The sequence below is a fragment of the Fomitiporia mediterranea genome (assembly GCF_000271605.1).
Source record: "Fomitiporia mediterranea MF3/22 unplaced genomic scaffold FOMMEscaffold_4, whole genome shotgun sequence".
NCBI classification, from domain to species: Eukaryota; Fungi; Basidiomycota; class Agaricomycetes; order Hymenochaetales; family Hymenochaetaceae; genus Fomitiporia; species Fomitiporia mediterranea.
This window is the reverse complement of record NW_006760389.1, coordinates 237,056-260,213: the sequence shown is the minus strand read 5'-3', so window position 1 is coordinate 260,213 and position 23,158 is coordinate 237,056. Positions and strand designations below refer to the sequence as shown.

At 46.2% G+C, this 23,158-nt stretch overlaps 6 protein-coding genes across 6 annotated transcripts; 3 read left to right on the top strand and 3 right to left on the bottom strand.

Annotated features, from left to right (window-relative positions):
• Positions 1-892: 892 nt before the first annotated feature.
• Positions 893-1,771, bottom strand: FOMMEDRAFT_145530 (uncharacterized protein; the record flags this gene model as incomplete). Its single annotated transcript, XM_007264422.1, has 3 exons — positions 893-1,170; positions 1,243-1,364; positions 1,430-1,771. 3 exons carry the CDS (start codon positions 1,769-1,771, stop codon positions 1,053-1,055), a joined length of 582 nt encoding a protein of 193 aa, XP_007264484.1. The 3' UTR covers positions 893-1,052.
• A 776-nt stretch (positions 1,772-2,547) lies between these two features.
• On the top strand, positions 2,548-3,210 carry FOMMEDRAFT_153774 (uncharacterized protein; the record flags this gene model as incomplete). The annotated part of the gene is made up of 1 exon (XM_007264421.1): positions 2,548-3,210. The coding sequence occupies one exon, from the start codon at positions 2,548-2,550 to the stop codon at positions 3,208-3,210; it is 663 nt and encodes a 220-aa protein (XP_007264483.1).
• A 453-nt stretch (positions 3,211-3,663) lies between these two features.
• FOMMEDRAFT_132643 (uncharacterized protein) lies at positions 3,664-4,450 on the bottom strand (the record flags this gene model as incomplete). Its single annotated transcript, XM_007264420.1, has 3 exons — positions 3,664-3,974; positions 4,031-4,324; positions 4,381-4,450. 3 exons carry the CDS (start codon positions 4,448-4,450, stop codon positions 3,664-3,666), a joined length of 675 nt encoding a protein of 224 aa, XP_007264482.1.
• Positions 4,451-8,350: 3,900 nt separating this feature from the next.
• FOMMEDRAFT_153772 (uncharacterized protein) lies at positions 8,351-12,179 on the bottom strand (the record flags this gene model as incomplete). The annotated part of the gene is made up of 4 exons (XM_007264419.1): positions 8,351-10,808; positions 10,858-11,312; positions 11,359-11,388; positions 11,997-12,179. The coding sequence occupies 4 exons, from the start codon at positions 12,177-12,179 to the stop codon at positions 8,351-8,353; spliced, it is 3,126 nt and encodes a 1,041-aa protein (XP_007264481.1).
• Positions 12,180-13,214: 1,035 nt separating this feature from the next.
• FOMMEDRAFT_18472 (uncharacterized protein) lies at positions 13,215-18,419 on the top strand. The gene is made up of 12 exons (XM_007264418.1): positions 13,215-13,748; positions 13,809-15,682; positions 15,756-15,822; positions 15,877-15,974; positions 16,038-16,078; positions 16,142-16,153; positions 16,215-16,337; positions 16,473-16,569; positions 16,644-16,688; positions 16,749-16,856; positions 16,938-18,152; positions 18,205-18,419. Exons 2-11 carry the CDS (start codon positions 15,506-15,508, stop codon positions 17,193-17,195), a joined length of 1,026 nt encoding a protein of 341 aa, XP_007264480.1. The 5' UTR covers positions 13,215-13,748; positions 13,809-15,505; the 3' UTR covers positions 17,196-18,152; positions 18,205-18,419.
• Positions 18,420-19,128: 709 nt separating this feature from the next.
• On the top strand, positions 19,129-22,248 carry FOMMEDRAFT_153767 (uncharacterized protein; the record flags this gene model as incomplete). Its single annotated transcript, XM_007264417.1, has 15 exons — positions 19,129-19,430; positions 19,492-19,630; positions 19,679-20,011; positions 20,067-20,228; positions 20,280-20,317; positions 20,373-20,446; positions 20,506-20,591; positions 20,641-20,655; positions 20,720-20,785; positions 20,835-20,957; positions 21,011-21,062; positions 21,115-21,598; positions 21,658-21,812; positions 21,866-22,133; positions 22,188-22,248. 15 exons carry the CDS (start codon positions 19,129-19,131, stop codon positions 22,246-22,248), a joined length of 2,358 nt encoding a protein of 785 aa, XP_007264479.1.
• Between the last annotated feature and the right edge of the window lie 910 nt (positions 22,249-23,158).

The window sequence follows — 23,158 nt, the reverse complement described above, 5'->3', positions numbered from 1 at the left end:
CAGGGAAACTTGAGCAATCATGTTGATATATTGTTCATCAGGAATAACTGATGAGAGAGTCAGGGAGACAGATGAGTCTGGTGTAATATTGTGGTGCATTCCATAAACATTTATTATATTATATAAGCTGTAAATGAATATGGGCTAGTATAGACAGGCCTAATGAGCAACCTAAAATAATTAGAGTTTCTTATATTATACATGTGTGAATTAAGTTGGGATTTAGCTCTACTATAGTAAGACAAAGAACATATTAATATAAAGACATTTCATTCTGTTAAACAATTCTGAGGTGCTAATAAATGTGACTATACAGTACTTGTGTTGGAATATTCAAATGATAGTTTAATTTAATATGAAATAACTTACAATGTGAATAGTAGTATTTGCTACTTAGGATAGATATAAATTACAATTTTTTCACTTCCATTCTAATTCTTATATGAGCCTCCATTACTCAATTGCAAAAAAAAATCTGTATTACACTTGATAGTGTGCATCTTCATGTTAGTTGAAGTAAGCTTGCAGTAGTGTTGTGAATAAGTCACTCTGTATTGTTGTAAGAGGATACTAATAAGTAAGAGGTAGTATGTCACAAATTTGGCATGTTCTGAATAGGGTAGATAACAGTGAACCAACATTGGTTCCAGAATGGCAACTGCTACAGGATCTATTCTATCCTTGAGGTACAATGGACAGTGTATTGTGTGGACACAGACAACACAAATGTTTTCTTCAGGCACACAAGTGATTGGGAAGGATGGTTCTTGACTCAGCTTATCACTGTAACGTCAATCTTAACTCCCCAAGTTTTTGGCACTCTACTATTGAATATCTCATACAGTGGCAGTCAATCATTCCATTAATTCATCAATCAAAATATCCCCTAATCATTCTCAAAGCGTTGTACATGAAAAGAAATGCATTAACTGGCAAATCAGAGTTGATTCACGGTTGCATACACTAGTTTAAGCCCAAGAGACATGTTCCAATGTGGCCCGGCGAAATCCAATTAATTCTTGAAATTGTTATACATGATGACAATGTAGGTGTCATAGGTCGCGCAAAGGGAAGACTAGGAATCCATCTTTGTCTACAAGTGCCTGGTTTACGGAAACGATGCGTCTACGATCTCTGCAAGAAGACGGAAGTGTTTTGTCCTCGGCGATTCTGTAATTTTTGGGTCAGTTACGCAAAGTTACGTGTAGGCACAAAGTAAGGGCAGGACAGGGGGCAACGTACGTAAGATTTATTGTGGATGAAACCGAGATCGTTACTTGTTGAGCCGACCCATGGACAGCGCCCAGGCGATCAGTGGGCGTGGTGAATGTCGCCTCGTATAAGATGCCGACAAGAGCGGCGTTCTATTGCAGGGTCAGAAATTTAACGGAGTCCTGCAGCATCAAACGAGAGACAGAAGAACACGCACACGCAGCGTGGGTATTGTAACGTTCGGTGTCTCAAGTACACCATTAAAGAATATCCTCCCAGTTGCTCCAAAGGAAGCTCCCCATTGCTGTGCGTACAGAGCTCGTGAAAGGTGTGAGCCGTTGATTGTGATGTTGACACTCCTCGAAAGCACAGCATCTGCTCTTGAAGCGAATTCCTCCGGTGTGGCGGCAGTCGCGAATGACTTTAAGTAATGCTTTGCAAGTTCAGCGTTGGAAAGAGAAGCTGTGTCGATCTCATTTTCTGCCGGGACACAATCCTGGGAGGATTGAGTGCGAGACCGCGAAGTGGAATAAAGATTATAGCGACTTGGTGGGCCCATTGTGGCTTTACGATGAACGGAAGAGAATGGGAAGAGACAAGGAGGGGCCCGAAGAGATTTTGGCGTTAGCCTGCGATAAAGACGGAGGTCCTTAAGGGCTCATTCATGCTCGAAACACCGATCACAAAGATTTGAAGATCTGCATCGGCTAACAAAGCATGTCAATACACGCCGAAGACGGGCAGCCTGTTTACTCAAGAGGCAAGTGGCGACTTGTTACTCACCGAACGAGATGTTTCAGGGACGACTAAAAATGTGCGCGAAGGCACCAAATGAGCGGTCTACATAACGGGCTAGGCTACGGCCGACGACACCATTGTGGGATACCAACGACTCAAATTTATTCATCCATGAGTATCCATGGATAACTATGTTAGACTGGACATGTCGTCCAATTATCGCGGAGACATGATCGTACAGTGATATGCATCATTTGCAGCAGAATATCTATTGATTCATCACAGTAAGTTGTGAAAAAATATGAATCGATTGGGGAGATAACTGGCCATGCAGTCCGATAATAACTCGATGTCCTGGACTTATACCAAGCGGAATCTGCGGCGCTGTGACGCTCTCTTTTGATAAACAGGAGGACCGCAAGCAGGCAATTGCAGGAATAATTCAATAAATTTCAAGCATTCGCCGTCATTCGCCTTAAATTTCGGGCATGTCACGGCACATGACGTGACACAAGTTAATGTATGTTAACCATGGCTTTCAAGTTTCCACCATACACGTCGCTGTTGCACATCACTTGAACCATCGACGCTACGTACATGGCCATTCGAGGCGAAGTCGGGTTTATAGTGATAGCTTCAGTCAGCATTGTCTACTTGGCTTCCCTCTTATACCAGCCAGTAGGTGTGCTTGAAGGCACCAGTGGCAACTCAACTTCGGAAAAACAAGCAAGCGCTCCTGCCACTCATTCACCCGCATCAACGACAGAAGAAACTTTGGCCCTACTCAGCTTAACGAACATTTTAATCGCATCAAAGTCTATTATCGCTCTCCTCTCAAAGTTGCTATCCTACCTCTCCTACCTCTCGTACTTCATCTACCTCCCGATGGTCGTATACATCCCAATCAAGCATACCCTGTCTTTGTTCCTCTACACAGTCACTCTCTTCATCCGGCCGTTCCTTCCAATCCTGGCGCCGGTGATCCTTGCACTCAAGATCCTTCTTACTCCAATCTTCGTACCGTTGCTCCTTGCGTACAAGCTCATACTATTCGTCTACCCACTTTATGTCTTCCTCGGCGCCGCGGCCATCTGTGGCGTTTCGACCGGTTTCTCGGCACGCGTGTTATCCAAGTTCGCTGTCAAGAGCTTATTACCCTCAAGTGAAACTCGCAACGTGCAGAGCGGAAGGAGCGTCGAGAAACGAGCCTCTCTTCCTGGACGAGTTAGTCGACGTAGAACGGTTAAGACAGAAGAATGAAAGCAAGAGTACGAGTTTTCAACAAACGTTCGCTAAGGGACATAAACTAATATTGCTTGAAGTTAATGCTCGTTATCCAGAGTGATTGTGCAATACACCTTAATACGTATCTTGATCATGATTTCTCCCAGGAATCACGATCTGCTTTGTGTCGACCGTTATCTGATTGTGCTTGCCGCGACGCAATATCGAGAATCCTGTCCTGGACCGCGCACTCTCGCTTTTGCCTGACAGGCTTGTTCAACATCGAAAGTTATGCTCCGAATTTCGAATGCCAGGACCTCTCCGGGCAGTTCTTGAGTCCTTCACAGTTCGGCATTGCTCAAGTCTTTAGTACAAAAGTGTATTCATTCCTCTTGGGTCGGTGTTACAATGTGCTAGGGCTACAAAGTTTACAAGAGCCACTGATACCGTTACAGAGTTAGTATGTAAAAAAGACTGATATACAGATGCTTATTTCCGACTCTCTAATTTCTCTGACATCTTCTCATTCAATATTCCCAATACATTGTAAGTCAGCTTAGTTGCATGTGCAAGGTCTTGTGTCTTCATCTCGTCAGCGTCAGTCGATAGATGAGCGTGTAATTTCTCCAGGGCGTCTAGTGGGACTTCAGTCGTCGTGTGCGTTCGACGTAACTTTGGATTATTAAGGTGATGACCAGAGATAGAATCGTCGGTTGTTCCTTGTCGACCTTCCGAGGACGCTTGCAACGACGCTGGTGCAGTACGCGAACGATTCGTGTCACATTCTTGCTTTCGCCATGCTAGAATATATTTCTGTCAACGGTGAATAGTACCAAGTATGTCTTTTGAAGCATACCTCTGCGGGTCCGGACCCTCTCCGGTGTCTCTGTTGCGTCACTAGGGTAATCATCTTCAATATTCGGAGAGGGAGAGCGGTGCAGTCGAGCCTCTTTAACATCATGCTGTATAAACTCGCGGACATCTTGCGACAAGACCCTACCTTCCCCTGATTCATAATCGACCGATGACATATGAGCCTCTGGCAAATCTGGCTCCTGCAATAGACCCACAGAACCAGGAATTCGACCAGCCTCGTCTTCCTTGTTGGGTTTGGACTGGCGTAGCTTTCGTTTCTTCCCAGCTCTTTTAGCTAATCGCGAAACGTTAATGAGAATAGTTACGTTGTGTAAACAATTCAGAACTCACAGTTCGGAGGTGTGGTAGGCGTGGCCGTTGCGTCACCCCGTCTATGACGTGCAAACAGTGGACTCGGCATTCCAAGACTTGGAGAGATTACCGGTACCTCGGAGTCATCCTCCGTGGTAGCTTTAACATTATTGCTGTCGGCCCGGGCCGCACCAGAAATAGGAATGTCCTTCCAAGTTCGCTTTGTAGCACGAGGAGAAATATCGGATGATTCAAGGTCTTCAACAGACGGAGGGACAACATCATCGGGTTCCTATCAACGGTTCAGACGTATAAAAATGTATTCGATCAAAAGATACTAAATGCTCTTACCGATGAATGTGTCACACTATCAAGTTGGCTCTCAAGCCAATCAGGAACGAATCCACCGTATGCATTAGCTAGGGAAACCACGCAATCTGCAAGAACAGACGGAAATGTTTCAGAGTTGAAATTAAGCCCAGGACCGACAGAGTCCCAGAATTCTTTAAAGCCAACAGGTCCGATTGCAGGCTCGGGGATGCGGCTTCTGCAGAAAGGAGCTGCGAGGAACCTCGCTAAGTCTACAATAGCATCTTCAAGAGGTGATATGTGACGGATAGCGTGGAGAACGTCACAATAGAGAGGTAAAATCTAGAGCCGGGAATCAGAATTCAGAAAACGGTTGTTGTTCCAAATCAACCGACTTACATCATTGTTATAAATCGAGTCTGAAATATAACATTTCCTATCCTCGAGCCAGGGAACAAGGCCCTTCGCTAAAGCTTTGACAATGTCAAGGCTGGGCTTAGCATGCAGGATTTCCCGTAAAAATGGAATTAGCTCCGTCATCTCGTTCTCGTCGCAGCCTTTCGGCGGGTATGCTTCCTCTAAATAATCGCTGGTCACAGAGAGCAAGGGAAGGTTCAGAAGGGCATTTGAACGACACGCGTGGGTCATTGTAGATAGGAAGAAACATCGCAGTTCAGAACACGACTTTGAAGATAGCGCGACATCAAGTCCATTCGCTACACTCGTAATGACTATGTCTGCCTCTTCGCGCGACAGAGCGAGCAGGAATAGCATCTCCCAGTAGCTAAAGTCAGTTTCATCTCTGAGCACCCTTTGCGAACTTGGATTCCTACAAGGCAATTAGACATTTCAACAGGAATGAATCAACTAAGGCGTACCGGATAGGGAATGAGAGCAGATTAGACATGACCTCCAGGGACGGTTGCTCCATATATCGAACATAGCGAACCATGTCCAGCCATATGATTCGTTGCGTACTAGTTTCCTCTAATTCATGCAGAATATCCAGAGTACGTTTGGGAGCGGTGCAAATGAGCGGCCGCGATAGATGCACCCATTCATTGCTCATTACATTAAGAACCGCGTCGTATTGACAGTTTTTGAGGAGCCGGCGGTAGATTGAACTCGCGAGGGCTGCACCCCACAAATCGCCAAGCTCATCACATGCATATTCCCATAGTTGATGCGTTGCAATAAGCGCCTGCGTTTGTGTAATAGGATATCTCGCTGTCGTCGCATCCAATACTTCGGTCAAGGTTGTCGCGAGGCACGACAGGACCGGTTTGGAAATGTCATCACGACTGAAGTCGCTGACGAGGACACTCTGAACTTTCAGGAGTGCTCTCCAAAGTATAAGCGTATCATTCTTAATATGAAAGTATCAGCTTGCTGTCTCTAAATGGAATTATTTCACAAACCTGAAGCGAGCCCTGTCCCTTCCTATCGAATAGCCACCCAATAGAACAGACTTGGAACACTTCCATCAATGATTTCCAAGCAAAAATAAGCTCCCCAGCCTCTAGAATTTTCACTGCATGAATATCTATTCCGGATGCAAGCTCCATGGTCTTTCGCAATTTCTTTGGCTCCATTCCTAGAGTCGACCCAGTCGACAGCCATTCGGGAATAATCGATTCTGGACCTGTCCAAGTACATGTCTCCGAATCAGCGTCATTCAGGACGCCTCCAAGCAGGCGTCGTAGTAATGCGATTGCTACAGTACGTGTCTCCGACAATTGACCCAATTGATAAAGATAGTCAGTAGCATCCTTGATTCGTGCCAGAGAACGTAATCCCGATTGAACCGGCTCAAGCAATACCGCGATAACGGAGATACCAATATCACCTCTATGCTCCTGGCAAATGACGCGTAAGGCGCTCTCTTCGAGTTCAGAGTTTCTTGGAACATCCCACGATGCAAGTTGGCTATACGCTCGGACGAGACAGGCCCAGGTAGCAGATCGCAACATATTCGATTCCCGACGTCGGAATGGCTGAGTTTTCTCGATCGCTTTGACAAGAAACTTCAATGAGTTGGGGCGTTCGAATACGTGCGGCCCTGACAGTATCAGAAATGCGGACGTGATATTGAGCAACCGAGCAATCCGCTGGGTGACACACGGATCATCTTCGCTTAGCTTGAGGTAATCTTGCAGCAAGAACACGTCCGGGTCCCGTTTACGCACGTTTTTGGCGCGCTGCAACTCCTTATCGATGAATGCGCTGACGACTGAGGACAATTTGATCTGATCCTCCATAGCAGGTTTGTCGCGCAGGATGGTATTAGCGAACGCACTCAGGGCATTTGCAGCGAGATCACGGAATTGAGAAACTGGACAGACCAAGTTCTGAAGAGCGACCTTGAAAAGTACATGGAACTCCGGCAGAAACAGGATCCCATTGCGATGAACATTAGCGTATATTGCCTGCAAGCCATAAATATGAGGTCCATGTGTTTTGTTTCCCCCCAGTGTCCCTACCGCTGCTCGTCCAATGACGTTAGCAATTTTAGAGCGGAGGGGGCGGACAGCGCTTTCCGGCAGGCGCTGATGAGCAAGAATACATATAACATAGCTGTAGGTCATTTCAGGGTTGAGTGTCATTAAGTTGTCGGATAAACCGACATCGAGTAATTCTTTTAGCATTAACGCCAACTCGTGAACTGCAAATAAAATTTAGATAATGTAAACGATTGGAGAAGCTTAATTTCTTACGCTTGAGTGCACGATTTAAAGAGGGAAAAGTAAATAGATTTGCAAGAAAACGCAGTGACGCATTGCAAACGTGCGATCGGTCTCTGATACGGCATTTGACCTCTTCTGTCCAAGGGGAAGGTTCAGGCGGTCCGCCATTTACTTCACTGCCCGCATAAATAGCGTATGCCATGTCCCTCCGGATAGCAGCGCATATCAAGCTGGATCGGAGCTTACGGACTGCCGCCACAGCGGGGCGAGCATCATCTTCAAGGTTGTGAGCCTGTGCTTCGATTCGGGTGGATAGCACAAGATACGCTTCAATTACATCATGCATCGATATCATTCCGTCGTTGTCTTTTTCGGCGGACGCAATAATCGTCCGCAGGGGACTTTGGAAATACGATTCACTTTCCATCGGGTCTTCCATGACCGTGGCGTTCGGAATGTGCGAGGGCTGCCCCTTGTTCTTGAGTATCGGACGTGGTTCCCTCCGCGTAGACTGAAAGTCAGAATGGCACATAGCAGGCGGAGGTGTTTCACTAGGCGGAGGGGATAGAATACGCAGGGATTTCTGCGGGACACTGGGGTTGTTTGTCATCGTGGACGGCATTCTTCGACAGCTTGCTTCCAGACGATGAATTTACTAAGCATGGGGAAGGCCGTATGGCAGATAAGAGTAGAGTGAGTAAGGTCGAGTTGGTTGCTGAGCGCGACGACCTAGGTGGTTTAGTATGAGGGTTCTGTGTGTCGACTTGCATCTGTGAGTCACGCATCTTTAATGACCTCACAGCATCACGTGCATTGACACGCTACGCGTTTTAGGCAGGCGGCTTGATCGACAGAACTTATCACATGCATTTATTAGTCAACTCGCTCAATGATCAACGATGATGGACGGTTATGATAAAGGTATGCGAGATATAAATTCGTATAAAAAGATACATTTGATAAGATTCTTCCTACAGATAACCCAAACCTTGTTGCAAATAATATACAATGCCAGTTTAGAGAATTTCGATGATCTCGTCTTCATGATCATTTGGCAGTCTTCGGCTACCGTTCGCCTTTGATTGCGTCTTCTTAGTAGTAGCCTTCTGGGTAATAGCGGTCCTCGGCTTGACAACAGAAAAGAATGAGTCAACTCTAATCGCCGCTTTCCTAATAGACGTCTCGGTTGGCTTAGCGGGACGCTGCTGCTTGTGTGGTAAGTGTAGCCTTGAAGGCATATCCTCCTCGTCCTCGGAACTGCTAGAAATTTCGATGACTCCTGTGTCGACCGGTTTCGCTAGGAGGGATGGTTGTGTATCAGCCTGTTCAGAGGCTGATTTTTTCCGAGGCGGAATGGGAGATGGGTATAGTATTTCCATGCTAACGTCATTCGGAGACGGGGGGATTCTACGGGCTGGCGAAGGAGATGCCGGCCTGATATCCACATCAGACTCCTCTTCATTCTCAGTGCCACTCTTGAGCATGTCTGCTCCAATCGAAGTCCCGGAAGTAAAGACATCTCTGGAAGAACTGGTCTTGCTGGTTACGCTCAGAATACCACGAGGCGATCCGTTCTTATTCTTCCGAGGTGACTTCTTCGGGCTTGAGCGAAGTGACAGAAGGAAGTCATCCGAGTCTGAAAGGTTGGAATAATGTCGTGCAATGCCCTTCCCGGAACCTCCTTTCCGAGAAGTCGGAGCGTTACGGTCTAGGTCACACCTCTTAACCTCGTCGTCACTGTCCTTTAATGACATAGGGAATGGCTCGGGTATAAAAGAATGCACCGGTTGAGAAGAGGAGGGAGCTTCTTGTGACGATAGCGCTGACGTTGTGGATGATCTCGCCGTTTCTGTATGCTGATGTTCGTCAAGCAGGTCCAAAATAGTCTTGCCTTTTGGTGATTCTACGAATGACAACAAAGAAGAGTGTCCTTGCGTCGAATGTGAACCTGTCGCTGCCTTCGAGAAAACAGTCTTCAGTCTTAGATTGGCCGGGCTGAGAGGGAAATTCGTCGCTTCTGAGAGTGGGGCTGTGTTACCCGTCGGATTCGGCTTTGGGGGGAATGCGTCATTCTCACTCTCATCCTCTTCTTCCTCTTCTTCGTGAACGCGGAATACAGGTGTAGTCTTCACTCTGCTCCACGTTCTCGCAGTACGGCTAGCCTTGCCTTTTCCTTTACTGGGAAGACCAAACACGTGGCTATAATCCTCTCCTGCTGATAGCTCCTCTTCCTCTTCTTCATGCGCTGTAGCTTTCCTTATAGTGGCTACTTTCGTCCTTGAACTCGATGCTGACGCTTTGCCTTTAGCCTTCGGAATCGTATCTACTCCATTAGCTAGCTTTGCCGCCTTCCTTGCCTCCTTACTCTTCTTTTCGCGTGCTTTTTGTGCAACGCGGTCTTCATAGGAGGCAACCATTGCCGGCTCGACACGTTCAACTATACATGCCGGCATCCATACACGTAAATGACTGTCTGGCGCTGGCGGTAGTTTCTTCGGCTCGCCTTTCTTTCGCCTAGCTCCAAGAGGCACTTCATCTTCGCCATCTATGTCCTCATCTTCATCTGAGTCTTCTCTGTATTGACTCGGTGGAATACGATGGCCCTGGACACCAGCTTCCGTTAATCGAACGAGCTGTGCAGGAGCAATTTCAAGACGGTATTCTAATAGACCATCTGTAGATGCGTGCTTCCGCTTCCCGCGAATCCCTACGATTAAGCGTTGTGAATCGTCCTCATCTGCCTCTGCGAGCGACGAAAATTGCCTTGTAATCATCCGCGATGGAGTCCCAGGAGGCTCTATCTCGTCGGCTTGTATCCTTTTCTTGCTTGGGGTTGAAGGACCAGCAGCATCTGTATCCAAAACAGCGCGTCGCATGATACGCAGCACAATTGGTACCCACATAACAGTCCGGAAACGCTTGACGATAATTTCTCGTACTCCCCATTCGAACTTACGCTCGCAGAGAGCAGAAAGCTTCATTAAGTCTGGCTCTCGACCCCAAAGAAATGTAGGACGCTTGTTCTTGCGCTCAGAGGTCTCTGGATTCGTGTACAACCGAAGAACTTCGATGTTCGGGAATGTATCTGGTAATGATTTTGCTAGTTTCGCTTTCTTGGAATTTAGGAAGCCTCGAGAGTTTGAGCGAAGTTCTGCTCGTATTTCTGTGCGCCAATTATCGAGAAAGTCTGGAAGCCGTGACGAAGGCAGGTCGCGGACAGCTTCTACAAGTGTGTCCCCGAAGCCACACCTAGCGAGAGCGTGGGCGATGTTCGCGCCAAAGCCATCAATTCCCTCGGGGTCATAGTCACCACCTCGAAGGAGGGCTATCAGTATGAGACCGCCCCGTGTAATACCGACTTCTGCGTGTTCTAAAATATCGGAAGAAGTGTATGTATAAGTGTGCTCGCCGTCATCCTTTCCGGCTGTGTTTTTGATAGGATGTGACGTGTTTCCTGAAAGCATCTTGCCCGGACTACAAACAAGTCAGCATGGTTCGTCGTGTATAAGGTACTCAGACATACTTTCGCATAATCATAGTAGCTCCGAAGACGAATGTATCAACATCGTCCGTGATAATTGCGTCAATGACACCAATCCTATTCAAATAGGCTAGCTCCGCTTCAGCCTCACCAGGAGCACACCACCACTCAAATCCAAAAGCTTCAATGATCTCCTGCATACCAGAGACCATCCAGTGATCCTTCCCGCTTATCTTCTTCTTACGTTTGAGTTCCGGTCGACGAGGTCCGTCAAAGACGAAGAGTGGAAGAAATGGTCGGCTCATAAGTCTTGCACATCGGAAGAAGAGGGTTCGCAATTCGGGATTTTCTCCCTCACGACCATACGTGGCATGATAAAACCAGATACTGGCATCGATTCCAACACGCAAACCACGTCGTCCGCCTGGATTTCGCTCAAACCCGTCCTGGACAGCAAGTTGCGTAAGAGATCGTTGCTTTCCCGCCGGTCGCAGAATCTAAGTTACTGTCAGTCAGATAAAATGCGACAATAAACCTGCTTACATCCCACAGTCCTGGGACACCCATTGTTGCCTTTAACGCAGAGTCAAGGCTCCGCCTCGTTGAATTGAGCCGCGTCTCAAATTAAACGATGGGGTCTGAACGATCACATGAACGGCACGTGATTAGTGCGCTTTGTCATCTGAGATCAAACTCAGTCAAATCAACAACTCTCTTGATTCTTACAACGCACGTAACTTTGCCTTCCTTTGAATTCCTCAACTATTTAGACTGGAAATAACGTTTCCAGAGGATCTGCTATTCTACTTCTTCTAGACTGCAAGCAGTCTGAACGAACAGATGTTGAAGACATGGTAGATAAGACGAGTTCCGAGAAGTCCTGGCGTGGTATTTTCCTTTCCCCAAATGTTGTCTCGATATCAAACATATGTTCTAAGTGCGAAGAGCTCGTGTGTTCTAATTCGTTCTCCACTACTTCCTTCAGCTAGTTTTACTGCTTCTCTCATCGGAAGTAATAGAATCAATATTGCAGAAAGTAGAGACTGTTCATACTGGAGAGCAGTCGGGGAAACGGTACATTGCTTTGAGCATTACCTGCACACTCCACACAGCTACACGCACGTTCGTTCGTTTTTCTGTATCTAGTGCTCATTTAACGTTTGTGATTTCTATTTACATACACTGGTAGCAGGTGGTACTCTACCAGCTGGTGAGGTCTTGTGGTTAAACGTACCTGCTCCTCCGTTTAACCGTGCGGAGACGGGAGGTGCCGTCCCTTCTCCGATTCCGTGGGCAAAGTGCGAAGCATGCGTCACTGAGAAGCGAGAAGCAGGACGGCATGCGCGTACTCGTTGTCTGCACATCGATTCCTGACCTAGATGTCCTCGGTCTTGTCTTACTTCGACTCATATCCGCGCCTTGAGATTCGGAACACGTACATGAACACGTACCTCTTATCTCTAAGAGAAAATTGAATTCGGAATAACTTCTACTCATACAAGGAAGACTGTTCTTCAGTTATGAAGATATCGAAGTCGAAGATATTCTTTTGCCGATATTGCCCGAATAATCAATGCAGTGATGCACCGCAAAGGTAATGGCATTACCACCCTCGGACTCAGAGACTTAGGTTTGAATTGGCAATGATATCCATATCCGATACAATTACTAGAAGACTCTCTGATAAGAGCTGGCTAAACTTTCCATTCACTGGTGCCAAAGCGAAAGTTTGAACACCGAAAGGAGAAGGAAGAACGCATTGAAAGTTCCAGATCTATGAGGTCATAAGGTACCGAGACATCTTTTTATACAGAGCATACACTGATCCAGGTCTTTTACGCAGCCGAACGTGCGCGGTCTGTGTGCTTCCATATGCCTTGATGACCTACTTCCAGATCTCAGAACTTTGCAGCACGCAAGGCTCTCTCACAAAGATTATCCGCCTTCTGAGTCAGCACACCATGCAGGCAGGCTTGAGTTTATGTGCTTATCTATAGTTCATGGAATTTATGTAAGTTTAAGAGGGTCCTTCATCAGCGATGTTCAAAAGAATGAGTAACAGAAAGTTCACTCGAATCTATACTTGCATAAGTCATATTCATTCTTATCTTGCTCTTGTAAGTGTCGTCTCTTTCGTAAATGTGGATCTTGGTCATCGGTAGGCACGATGAGACTGATTCTTTCTCCGATCAATGGCCAAAAACGGCTCGCGAGTACCGCACCGGTCCGGACGTGCGAAGCAAAAGCCAAGTGTCGGAATCGCAGCAGTCGGACTCGGACTTCCATCTCTCTTTGCCTCATCGATGATCGCAGATAGAGCTGCTTTTAGACATTCGTGTCGCTACAGCAAGCCACACAACTCAGGACCGCCGAGAACCTGCTTCTGAGGAAATAAATTTTGCAAATAATCATTGCACTTGCACAAAACACGATGGAGTAGGGCTCAACCCTAATCTACATCAAGCTACGACTACAGGATGGTATGTATACTATTCAAAATAATACAGATGAGTGGACGGGTATTGCATTATAAGCGGAGAAAAAGCGTCACGGAGAGCACACGAGATACGAGTAAAGAGAAAGCTGAAAGTCGGATGGATACGGAAGAAGTTCAGAATGTCGGGGCGGGGAATAAACAAGTGAAAGAGGATGCTCGTCGAGGTGAGTCTGTCTGTCGTAGAAATGCGGACGCGGAAATGCCTAAGGTGGACATACGTAAGTCCGGCATGCGGTCGCAGCAGTAGCGATACCCAAAAGTCATCTTCTCGGGTAACGAAGTCGTTTTGATAAGGATCCAGTTCGCCGAAGGGAGTTATCAAAATCATTAGCACTCATGCAGTGCTACTTGCTACTGCGGCGCGCCCTGTAGACTGGCATGCCCAGCAGTATTCATCGTAGGTTACAACCGGCCGCTGAATTTCAGGGCCAAGGTGCTGTGTAGACAGTTATCAGCACCACATCCACAGAGAAGAACAAAAACGGGTTAGACGCACACTAGTACATGACTTACTTTTGCATGACTGCGGGTGTTGTATGCTCCGTTCGCATCGGCGTGAGCCACAGTCAAGCATAGCTACAACGTGTAGACGAACAAAATGCTAGTACCGTCAGAGTCAGCGGACAATGGGCTTCGAGTATTTAGCAAGGTCGGCGCACTCCACACTTTTGGTATGAGCGGCCGTCACTGCTCGGACAGAGAGTGTCAGCATGACTGCCAACGTTTGCATAAGGAGTAACACTGACGCAATATAGCGGCACATATTCAGAGTCTGGCGTTCAATAGGCCCGAGAGGACTTGGGACGGGAGGGACGGTGGGCTACGGAGTGGAGTGCTATTGAAAAATGACACCTTATATAGGGATTCCGATGTCGGCAGAAGGTGATATCGCTCCGGCTTTGCGTGACACAGCTTTTTACGCATTAGCTGACGATAGTTAGGTACAGGCCCTTGCCGGAAGTATTTCCGTTTTCTTGGAAGCATCACGTCAAAAACCCAAGCATCTACGCGAAGGATGAGCACAAGACAAAGAGCGCGTTTGCAACGGACGGGGAAGTTGACCTTTTCCTGTGTGCCGGAATAAGAATTTCATTGCGGTTCTATAGGTCAGAGATCAGTTAGGGGCGCAATATGTCGGCGGGCTGTTGAATGGAGGCGCGATAAGGATGAGAAGCTAGAAGTGGTTAGCGGACAAGAAGCAGGTTTTCGCCTCTTTGGTTATTTCGCTTCTTGAGCAGTCAGGTGCAGCGGATAATGCCCTGGTGGTCCCCCACTTTCCTGAGTTCCGCCAAATACTCGTCCAGTCGAAGTTCCACAGAGATCGTGCGTCCGAGGATTCTCTGTGAAGTCGCACGTGCTACCATGAATTCAGCACGTGCGATTACGGAATCAATTCATCGAACCTCGCCATACCACTGGAGAATGCGTTTCTCCACTGAACCAATCATAACCTCATATCTCGTCAGTCTTGCAGGATGAGATTGCATGTCTGACATGATCTGTTGCTGCATTTGTCAGGTTTTCGTCTACAGATCAAGCCAAGTCACTGAGCGTCTTTTCTCTCGTGGTCATTTGACACTTTATCCATTCATATCCTCAGAAATACTGGGGCTCATCAGTCTTTGGCTCCTCCCCAATAACTTAGCGTGCACATGACTCCACTTCTGGTTGTTCTATACTATTCAGTCCGTGGTGAGGTGGGTTTCTTCCCTCATCCGCAAGTGTGGGCTTTACGAATCCGACGAATCAGCTGCCTCTCCGCGTGCCCATCTCACAAACGGCTCGCTCAATCTTCCGTATCAGCCTTCCCGTCTTCGTACTCCGACGTTTCAAAGGATTCTTCAGATACAGATGCAAGGGCAACGATGTATCAACCGATTCTGTTTCTCTATTTCAGATGTACCCCGTGCTACATACACGTGCCCCCGCAATCATGTTTCTATTCCCGGCCAAATCAATTTCCTCAGAGTCTGTCATATTGGTGAAGTACTTCTACTCTATTTGTGCACTCAGCGATCGCGGTCAGATGATCGCATTCCTGTGACTGCAAGCCTCTTCCGAGATTTTGACGATCATACGTTATACCGTCCGTGTGTGCATATCGAGCCGGTAGTAAGCGGCATGTCCCAGGCCCAACGTCTTTGAATTCTTCTGCAAACCATCATCTTGATACTCTGTTTCTTCTATTCTGCGATGGCCATCAAAGATTACAAAGTGATGACTCCGGAAATGCGTCAGCATTTCCTTGAGAAGGGCTGGATAAAGATTGAAAATGCGATTTCAGCGGAAAATATTAAACGGTTCTCCGATGATGTCTGGATTCGCTTGGGTTATGACCCTAACAACAAATCGACATGGGACAAGGAGAAGGTATGCAAATTTCATGAGATACCAAGGCTACTGGGCTGACGAGTTCTCCCTCTTTCGGCTGTGAAATGCTCAGATCCATATGCCCCGCCACAGAGAAGTGCCGATGAAAGAGTTTTCACCGAGGGGCTGGGCCGCCATCTGTGAGTTGTCCGTCAGCTGTCAGTGATCACCTGGCTATTAACCATTTAACACAGGCGAGATTCTCGGAGGTGAAGAGCGAATTGACCCTACTCTATTCGAGAGTTTTGGCGACAGTCTGATATGTAACCTTGGAAGTCCGGAGTGGGAGACTGTGCGTTATGCTGTATTCAAGGATATTCCGCTGTGCGCCTGACTCACCTCTCATCACTATCAGAAGGAGTCTCTCGACCCACGTTTGCTCGGTAATTGGCACATGCAAGCCGTCTTCTTTCCTCTCCTGCTTGCGGATCTATACTAACTTGAGCGAACAACCCACAGAGACGGCGATTGGTACGAGACTTTCACAGGACTCGGTTTCTTTAACATTTACACTGAAGCCTTGGCTACTTAGGTTCACACATTTCTTAGACTCGGGAGAACAAGCTCTCACAGTCATTGTTCTTTTCAACGATATCATTCCGCGTGCTGGAGGTACGTTCCTTTGCCCCGATGGCGTAAAGAACGTCGTAAAATGGTAAGTATGTGTGCTACTCATCGCCGATCAACTTGGACCTCCGACAAGTCGGGGTCAGCAGACCTCACCGAAGTTCTTCGTTCCGACGCATCTTCGTGCAACGAACGTTCGGCTGACCGCTCTTTTTTAATTTAGGTTGTATGAACATCCAGAAGGGGCGGATAGCTGGACTGTTAATGAAACTGGGGCGCAAACCGTGTGCGGTATTCATGAATGTCAAGAATTTGTCGAGGTAAGACCAACCCAGACGAGACATAACACATTGTTTGTATGCACAAATCTTCTTAACGACCATTTCATTTACAGTGTACAGGAAAAGCTGGTGATATGATTATCTTCCATCCATTCATGGTGAGCTTCTGTCGGTGACTTATTACGCATTAAATATTTATTCCGCCCGACTTCCTCCAGCCTCACTCTGCTTCGAAGAACTACCTCCGCATCCCCCGGTTTATCACAAATCCTCCGGTTACGTTGAAGGAGCCACTCTGCTTCACACGCGAGAACCCGCAGGACTATGTACGGAACGAACAGTCTAAAAATTTGGTGCCTATCAGCGAGTCTGACTTCTCTCTTTTTTATACCCTTCTGCACTTCTAGTCGCTTACTGAGCTCGTCGTCCTTCGTGCGCTGGAGGAGAACGGCATTGACAAGTCAGCAATCAAGGATTGGAAGATCACGAGCAAACGCCGCCGCTTTACCCCACGTACACGTGCAGGAAAGGATGCGATGATCGTTGCGGAGGTTGAGCATATGAAGGCCCATGCTCTGAAGTCGGGTGGTACGTACAAAGTAGAAAGTATGCACATTAATGGGCCGGTTCCATATCAGACGGTCATCCCAATAGAAGGATATTAAGAAGATGGTTCCGGCGAAAGCGGATTGTCTAGCTCCCGGTGATAGACTGCTTCTTCAGCAGTTCAATGTAATAGTAGTAATATAGCACACCTACCTAAAGAGCATTTTTCGATGAAAAGTTTGTTCATCCGAAGCATCTATTCGTCATCTGAGTCCTCTCTAAGAACATTAATCCCGAGCTCTTCGGCCTTTCTAATAGTTTCCTGCTCTTTGCTTTCTAACCAATTGAGAAACGCCTCGAGGATATCTTTCTGTCCCCGTACGTAGCATTTCCACATATAAACGACTTCGCTGCGCACGGATGGCGGTGGCGCTCCTTCTACAGGCAGGACTGGAAGGCGTTCAAGTAGAGATGAGACCATTTCGGACAACGTTTCCGCTGTCTCCATATCTATCTCAACGCTGAGTGTCGGATCATTTTCTATATCGAAACTAGCCTCGAAGTTCTCGTCCGCTACGTATCCAGCTGCGACGATCAGCATAACATCATTCCAGACAGCCTCGGCGCCGTTTGCCTCGCGCCCTAACTCGTGTCCAGAGCTTGCTTGGCTTCCAGTGCCATCAATGTTCGACCCAATTTTAAGTATAATGGTGTCATCGGGATTATCGGGTATAGCGAAACCGTAGCCGAGGATGAGCGATGAGTTGGGTTTCGGACCATAATTATTGAAGACCTCTTCTCCCTCCGCTATCGGAGTATTAATGATCAGCGAGACACATAACTCTGCGTCTGTTGAGTTTGATGCGCTGGAACCGCTTAAGATAGGAGAAACCGGACGTTCTACAAGTGAAATACCCCAGGAAACAGGTTGACCACGTTTATGATTGAAGAGGTCAAGCCCTGGAAGAAGCACGGGGTACGACTCGGGTGACGCGACAAGGGACGGTTCACGAGACAAAAGAGTAGATGGGAAAGCTCGCGAAGAGATGTACGTGTCGGCCAACTTATACATGTCCCTAAAGAGTCAAATTAGACGCGCTAAGATTTAACGATTAGTAAATCACCCACAAGCTAAACTTCTTTGCGATGTTCGGTGCACTTTCAATTAGGAGATCTAGAAGTTGCCTATGTTCATCCCTCCATGTATTGCGCTTATCTATTATTGCCCCGAATAGATTCGTTCCTTTGAATATCTCGAGCTCCGCATCCGAGAATGTTATTGGTGTGAGCATGCTTTCCGCCTGTGGCAGAACACTGATGTATGGACGGTGTTGTAGAAGGCGTCTTAAGAGACAGGTGACTGCTCAGGACGGGTACGAATGATGAGCACGAGTGCAACTAATCACTTTTCATCCTCTGCCTCCGGTATGATATAATGGAGTCCTACATATGCACAAATGCGCTGCTTCGGTGATAGAACGCTGGACCGTCCAGAGGACAGGCCGCAAAGTGATTCGAGCGAGTTTTGTATAGTGTCAAGTGTAATCGCCAGAGAGAAGGGACATGACGAGACAGCCACGTCGGATTGCAATGCATGACGAACTCTACCAGTCAGACCAGAAGATTCTAATTTTGTAAGATGAGCGATGATGTAGATTTACTTCACGCACGAGTGCTTTGCTTACCAGTAGAGAAGTTAATGTCCTGATGGATCCATCCTCCACTACTGGAAAACCACAAGCGAAACTTCTTTATGTTGTCGGATTCCTCGTTAAGGTTGGACATTCAGTTACAGATTTAAGGATGTCTACAGTTGTGATTCAATGTGAAGAACGGAACATGGTGTTGACTATTGTTTGTCTCCCACGCATAATTAGGTAACCAAAGGAACGATCTATCAAACGTTGAAAATCATGATCTTGATCCAGTGCCTTAAAAATGCCACTCTGCAAGAAAATAAAGAGAAACCATTTGTCTCCTTCAACACCACCAATAAGGCTAAACAGCTATTCTCTTCTGAAACCTTTCTAGTGGCTCTGACGGAACGCGAAGATGTCGAAATTCAAGATAGTGAAAAAGCGCGTCAACTCGACGGATGCCTTGGTTGGCGCCACTTCGATAGCTTCGATTATTGCAAATGTAGCAGACATGGCACAGTGCATTCCTGCTCGCGCGGCCGCATCTGTAGTTCTTGTCATCTTGAAGACGGTGCAAGAAATCGATAACAACAAGATTACCTGTTACAAGCTCGCTCGTCGCTCGGCAAAAATTCTGGTTGATTTGAATACTCACATGGCGGGAAGATGGGATACTGCACCCAAAGCCCTTGTCAATAATATCCATGATTTTGAAAGGTTGGAACTCCAATATCAAATTATTGCTTGTCCTAGGTTGCTGATATTACCTATGAAACAGGGTTTTGGTGTGCATTCGGGATTTCATGCAGGGATTAAAAGCAGTCAATTGGATGAATCGCTTCCTTCATAAAGGCTCGATCGAGGCATCCTTGAGTGACTTCCATGCATTACTCGATGAAGCAGAGAAGTCATTCCAGGTATATCTTGCTTTCGTTGTGCAGTTCCTTTACCTAATACTCCTGCAGATAGCCAGCCTCTTGGAAATCCACTATTCTGTTGGAATATTACAAGAGCGTAGTGCAGGTCGGGCCATCACCTACGTGGAAAGTCCAACTGGAGAGATTCGGGACGAGAGCATCTTAGCTGATACGCTCGCCAAGACACTGGCTATTGATAACGTTTGCCGGAATGACTGTAATGTTAAACCGAGTGCCAGCATAGATAGAAAACACTCGACCGAGCTTATTTTTCCAATCAATTCGACAGCTGTAACGGAAGACATCCCGGACGGAGAGTCAGATGGTGACGCTGAAGAAATCCAATTGCAGCAGGAGCTGAATGAGCTCGAGCGACTCGGAGTATAACTGTCCTCTTCCATAAGCTTTGTTCTTTGTTGACACTCAGACAATCCAGCTCACACAATATCACCAAAAAGATCTTCTTCCATTATCCGAACTTAAATCTGATGAGTCTTACTCCTTCTGGGGACAGTCGATGATTGCAAGTGCTGGAGATAAACGAGTTATGATTAAAAGGTACAACAACGAGGTCGAGGGCAAAAAAACCAACTTGAAGGTAGATTTAGAGTAATTCGTTCCCTAAATGCATTATTGACGTTCTACTTAGAGATGGTTGCATGATATCAAGACGCTGCGCAATCTTTAGTAAGTAATTTGTCCACAATCGCTTGTTAACTAATCACATTAATTATTCACATAGCCATCCCAATTTACCGCAACTAACGGGATATTCTAACGAGAAGTCTCCAATTCCATTCATCGTTCTTTCTCAAAGTACGCGGTCGACATTTCTGATCACCGTCAAGCGGAAAACTCACATACGTCTATCTCAGCGAAACTTCGTGATCCAAGTGCATACTTCCTTAGATCTCTTCAAAGAATGAGCATCGCGGAAGGCGCAGTCGCTGCAGTGAAAATAGTGAGTAGCCTTTCTTTGAGATGTGCCTATCAAAACTGACCCGATTCAGTATCGAGACATTTCAGTGAGTGACTTTTATCTGACAATCTCGCAATCTCACGGGTCAGGACAACTTTTTGTATGTCCAGTCTGCAGCTTTATATATACAGAAGCAGCTCTCGCTGGATGACCGCGAGACACAACAATTTATTGCGGTAAAGGTTAACGAATTTCGAGCCATACTCTTAGCTGACTATTCTCAAGGAAGCAAGCTACAAGGCTGATACACAATGTGGAAAGATAATTGTTGGCATCCCACCGCCAACTAACTCTACTTGGGGTTTTGGATATCCTCTAACGGAGTCTCTGCTTAGTACAACCATGCAGGTGAGGACAATAGAACTTCTTAGGGATGAATGCAGAAACGAATCCCTGGTCAGATTCTTCCAAGCAGCAAGACCTTGACTGATGATCACCTGTCCCATAGATCAGGTATTGGCATTTAAATTGTATGCTTTGTCTAACAACTAACTCACCCTTACAGACATCGTTGATCTACAGGACAAACTCACACATATCAGGATGCTTGCACGTGCCTTACTCCCTAGAAGTGACCAAGAGCCGAAACTAGGAAATCACTCCGAAGCATTGTTAGAGGACATTGAATTCGAAAAAGAATTGGACTCAATCTCTTTGCGGTCAGTGCGTAGCCGCAGCATACGCGCGGGAACGCATGATTTCGCCTGGGGGACGAATGTACATTCGTCCCCTGTCACTTTTACCGTTGGCGACTTTGGATATATTCCTCATGACCATGGACGCATATGCCTTACAGACAAGGCACGTTTCGATCACTTTGTCAAGGTGGGAAATGTCTTCGATGACCTTACTGATGGAACACCTGAGACGGACGGCTCTCTCTTATTAAGCATCGTAAGAGAGGTTACTGGCTCGCATGGTCAATGGATCAATGGATTCCACAAGACAAATGAAATTTGGCCCTTCGCACTTCCCGGAGACGTTGAAGGGTGTGTGTGTTTCCACGTCTTGCATCCTCTCTACCCATGATTCTGAATCGTTATTCAAGTTGGCCTGTAGCCCTGAACCCAGGTACAGAAATGGAGGTCCACGTTCGGCACTCTGCTCGTATCGCGTCTGCTAGCGAAGCTTGGCGTTATTTGCAGCAACGAGCAGAAAATCACGTGGCGAAACTAGACATCCGTCCTCATGAACTGATTCTAAGTACATGTGCCAACTTGTCTTGTTGCAGATACGTTTCTTACGTATCTTTACAGTTACCAAAGCAGTCTCTGGGCAGATATACAAAGTACATGACTGGAGTGTTACTGCACCACCAGTGTTCAACCGTCCGCCGCGGATTGCGCCAGTTGTCCCTCCTCATAGCCATGCGTTTGGACATCGTCAAATGCAGCTTCCGCGTGTCTTGTACCTATTTACGTGCTATAAGTTAGACTTTGAACCTTTTTTAGCAGATAATCCTACTGTATCCACCCTTCCTCGTCAACGCGATCTACCGAGGAACATCTCTCTCGGTACAGCATGGTAAGATCCGGTTGGAGTACATAGGTCCAAGCTGAAGAACTCTTTCTTCCTTAGGCATAGACCAGAGGCGTTCATCGAATACATACAACTCAGTCAAGAGGACTTCGCTTCTTAATAGATATGTAATCCTCTGTATGTAATGTAAAACTCTTGTAATGTATCCTAGATAAACTCATTTCTTCTCTTGATTTGTATTATGCTGCAATGTGACATAAAGTCACCCATAAACTCAGAGTTTATCCGTTTGTTGTAGTACATGAAGATTAAGAACACCAAAAGAATTCAACAAGCTTGTGAGCATTAGTGCCATGTCTATTATATGGAAATGTGCTTGATAGCACTGTGAGTACCTGCCTTTCAACCAGAATAAATGTGCAGTTGTTGGACTTGCTAGTGTGAGGAAAACAATCTGACTATATGAAGTAATTGTATGATAAGCACGTCAGGAAAAAGTCAAAATCTATATATGATCTTATAGTTATTATAAAGTGCAATATGTTTAATATATAGAATATATAGTAATTATCTGTATTTAACTCTATTATAAGGTAAAAATCAGTCTTATATGTTCTTATAAAGGCTCTATCAGTAATATATAAAGAGTAAAAGTATTATAATAGTATTATATTTGAAGAGAAAGACTTATATCTATTATATAATATAATAATAAGACATTTTCTATACTTATAATCTGTATGAAAGTTTTATAAATGTTTATAATAAGTAGGAGTTCTTTTTGTAAGATTACAAGCTTAATAAATATCTTAATTATCATTATAATGATTATTTTTCATAAAGGAACTATCAGTAAATACGACTCAACTTATGTAATGCTCGAGTATCACATGAAATTTTGTACTTAAAACATTTATGACGCACGTTGCATTTCACTCCTTGCCTCTGACCCCATCTCCTGTATCTCTCTGCCCTGCCACTATGTCGTCGCTTTTGTTCTCTCCACTCTCCAGTTCAGTCGACTCACTCACAAGTTTCCTCCAGCACACTCTGGCTCTGTGCTTTCCTCT

Excerpts from the sequence above, each read along its gene's own strand:
- FOMMEDRAFT_18472 (XM_007264418.1), top strand. The coding sequence starts at position 15,506 with ATGGCCATCAAAGATTACAAAGTGATGACTCCGGAAATGCGTCAGCAT. Across the intron at positions 15,975-16,037 it reads GAAGTCCGGAGTGGGAGACT|AAGGAGTCTCTCGACCCACG; the intron begins GTGCGTTATGCT and ends CATCACTATCAG. Across the intron at positions 16,857-16,937 it reads GCGAGAACCCGCAGGACTAT|TCGCTTACTGAGCTCGTCGT; the intron begins GTACGGAACGAA and ends CTGCACTTCTAG.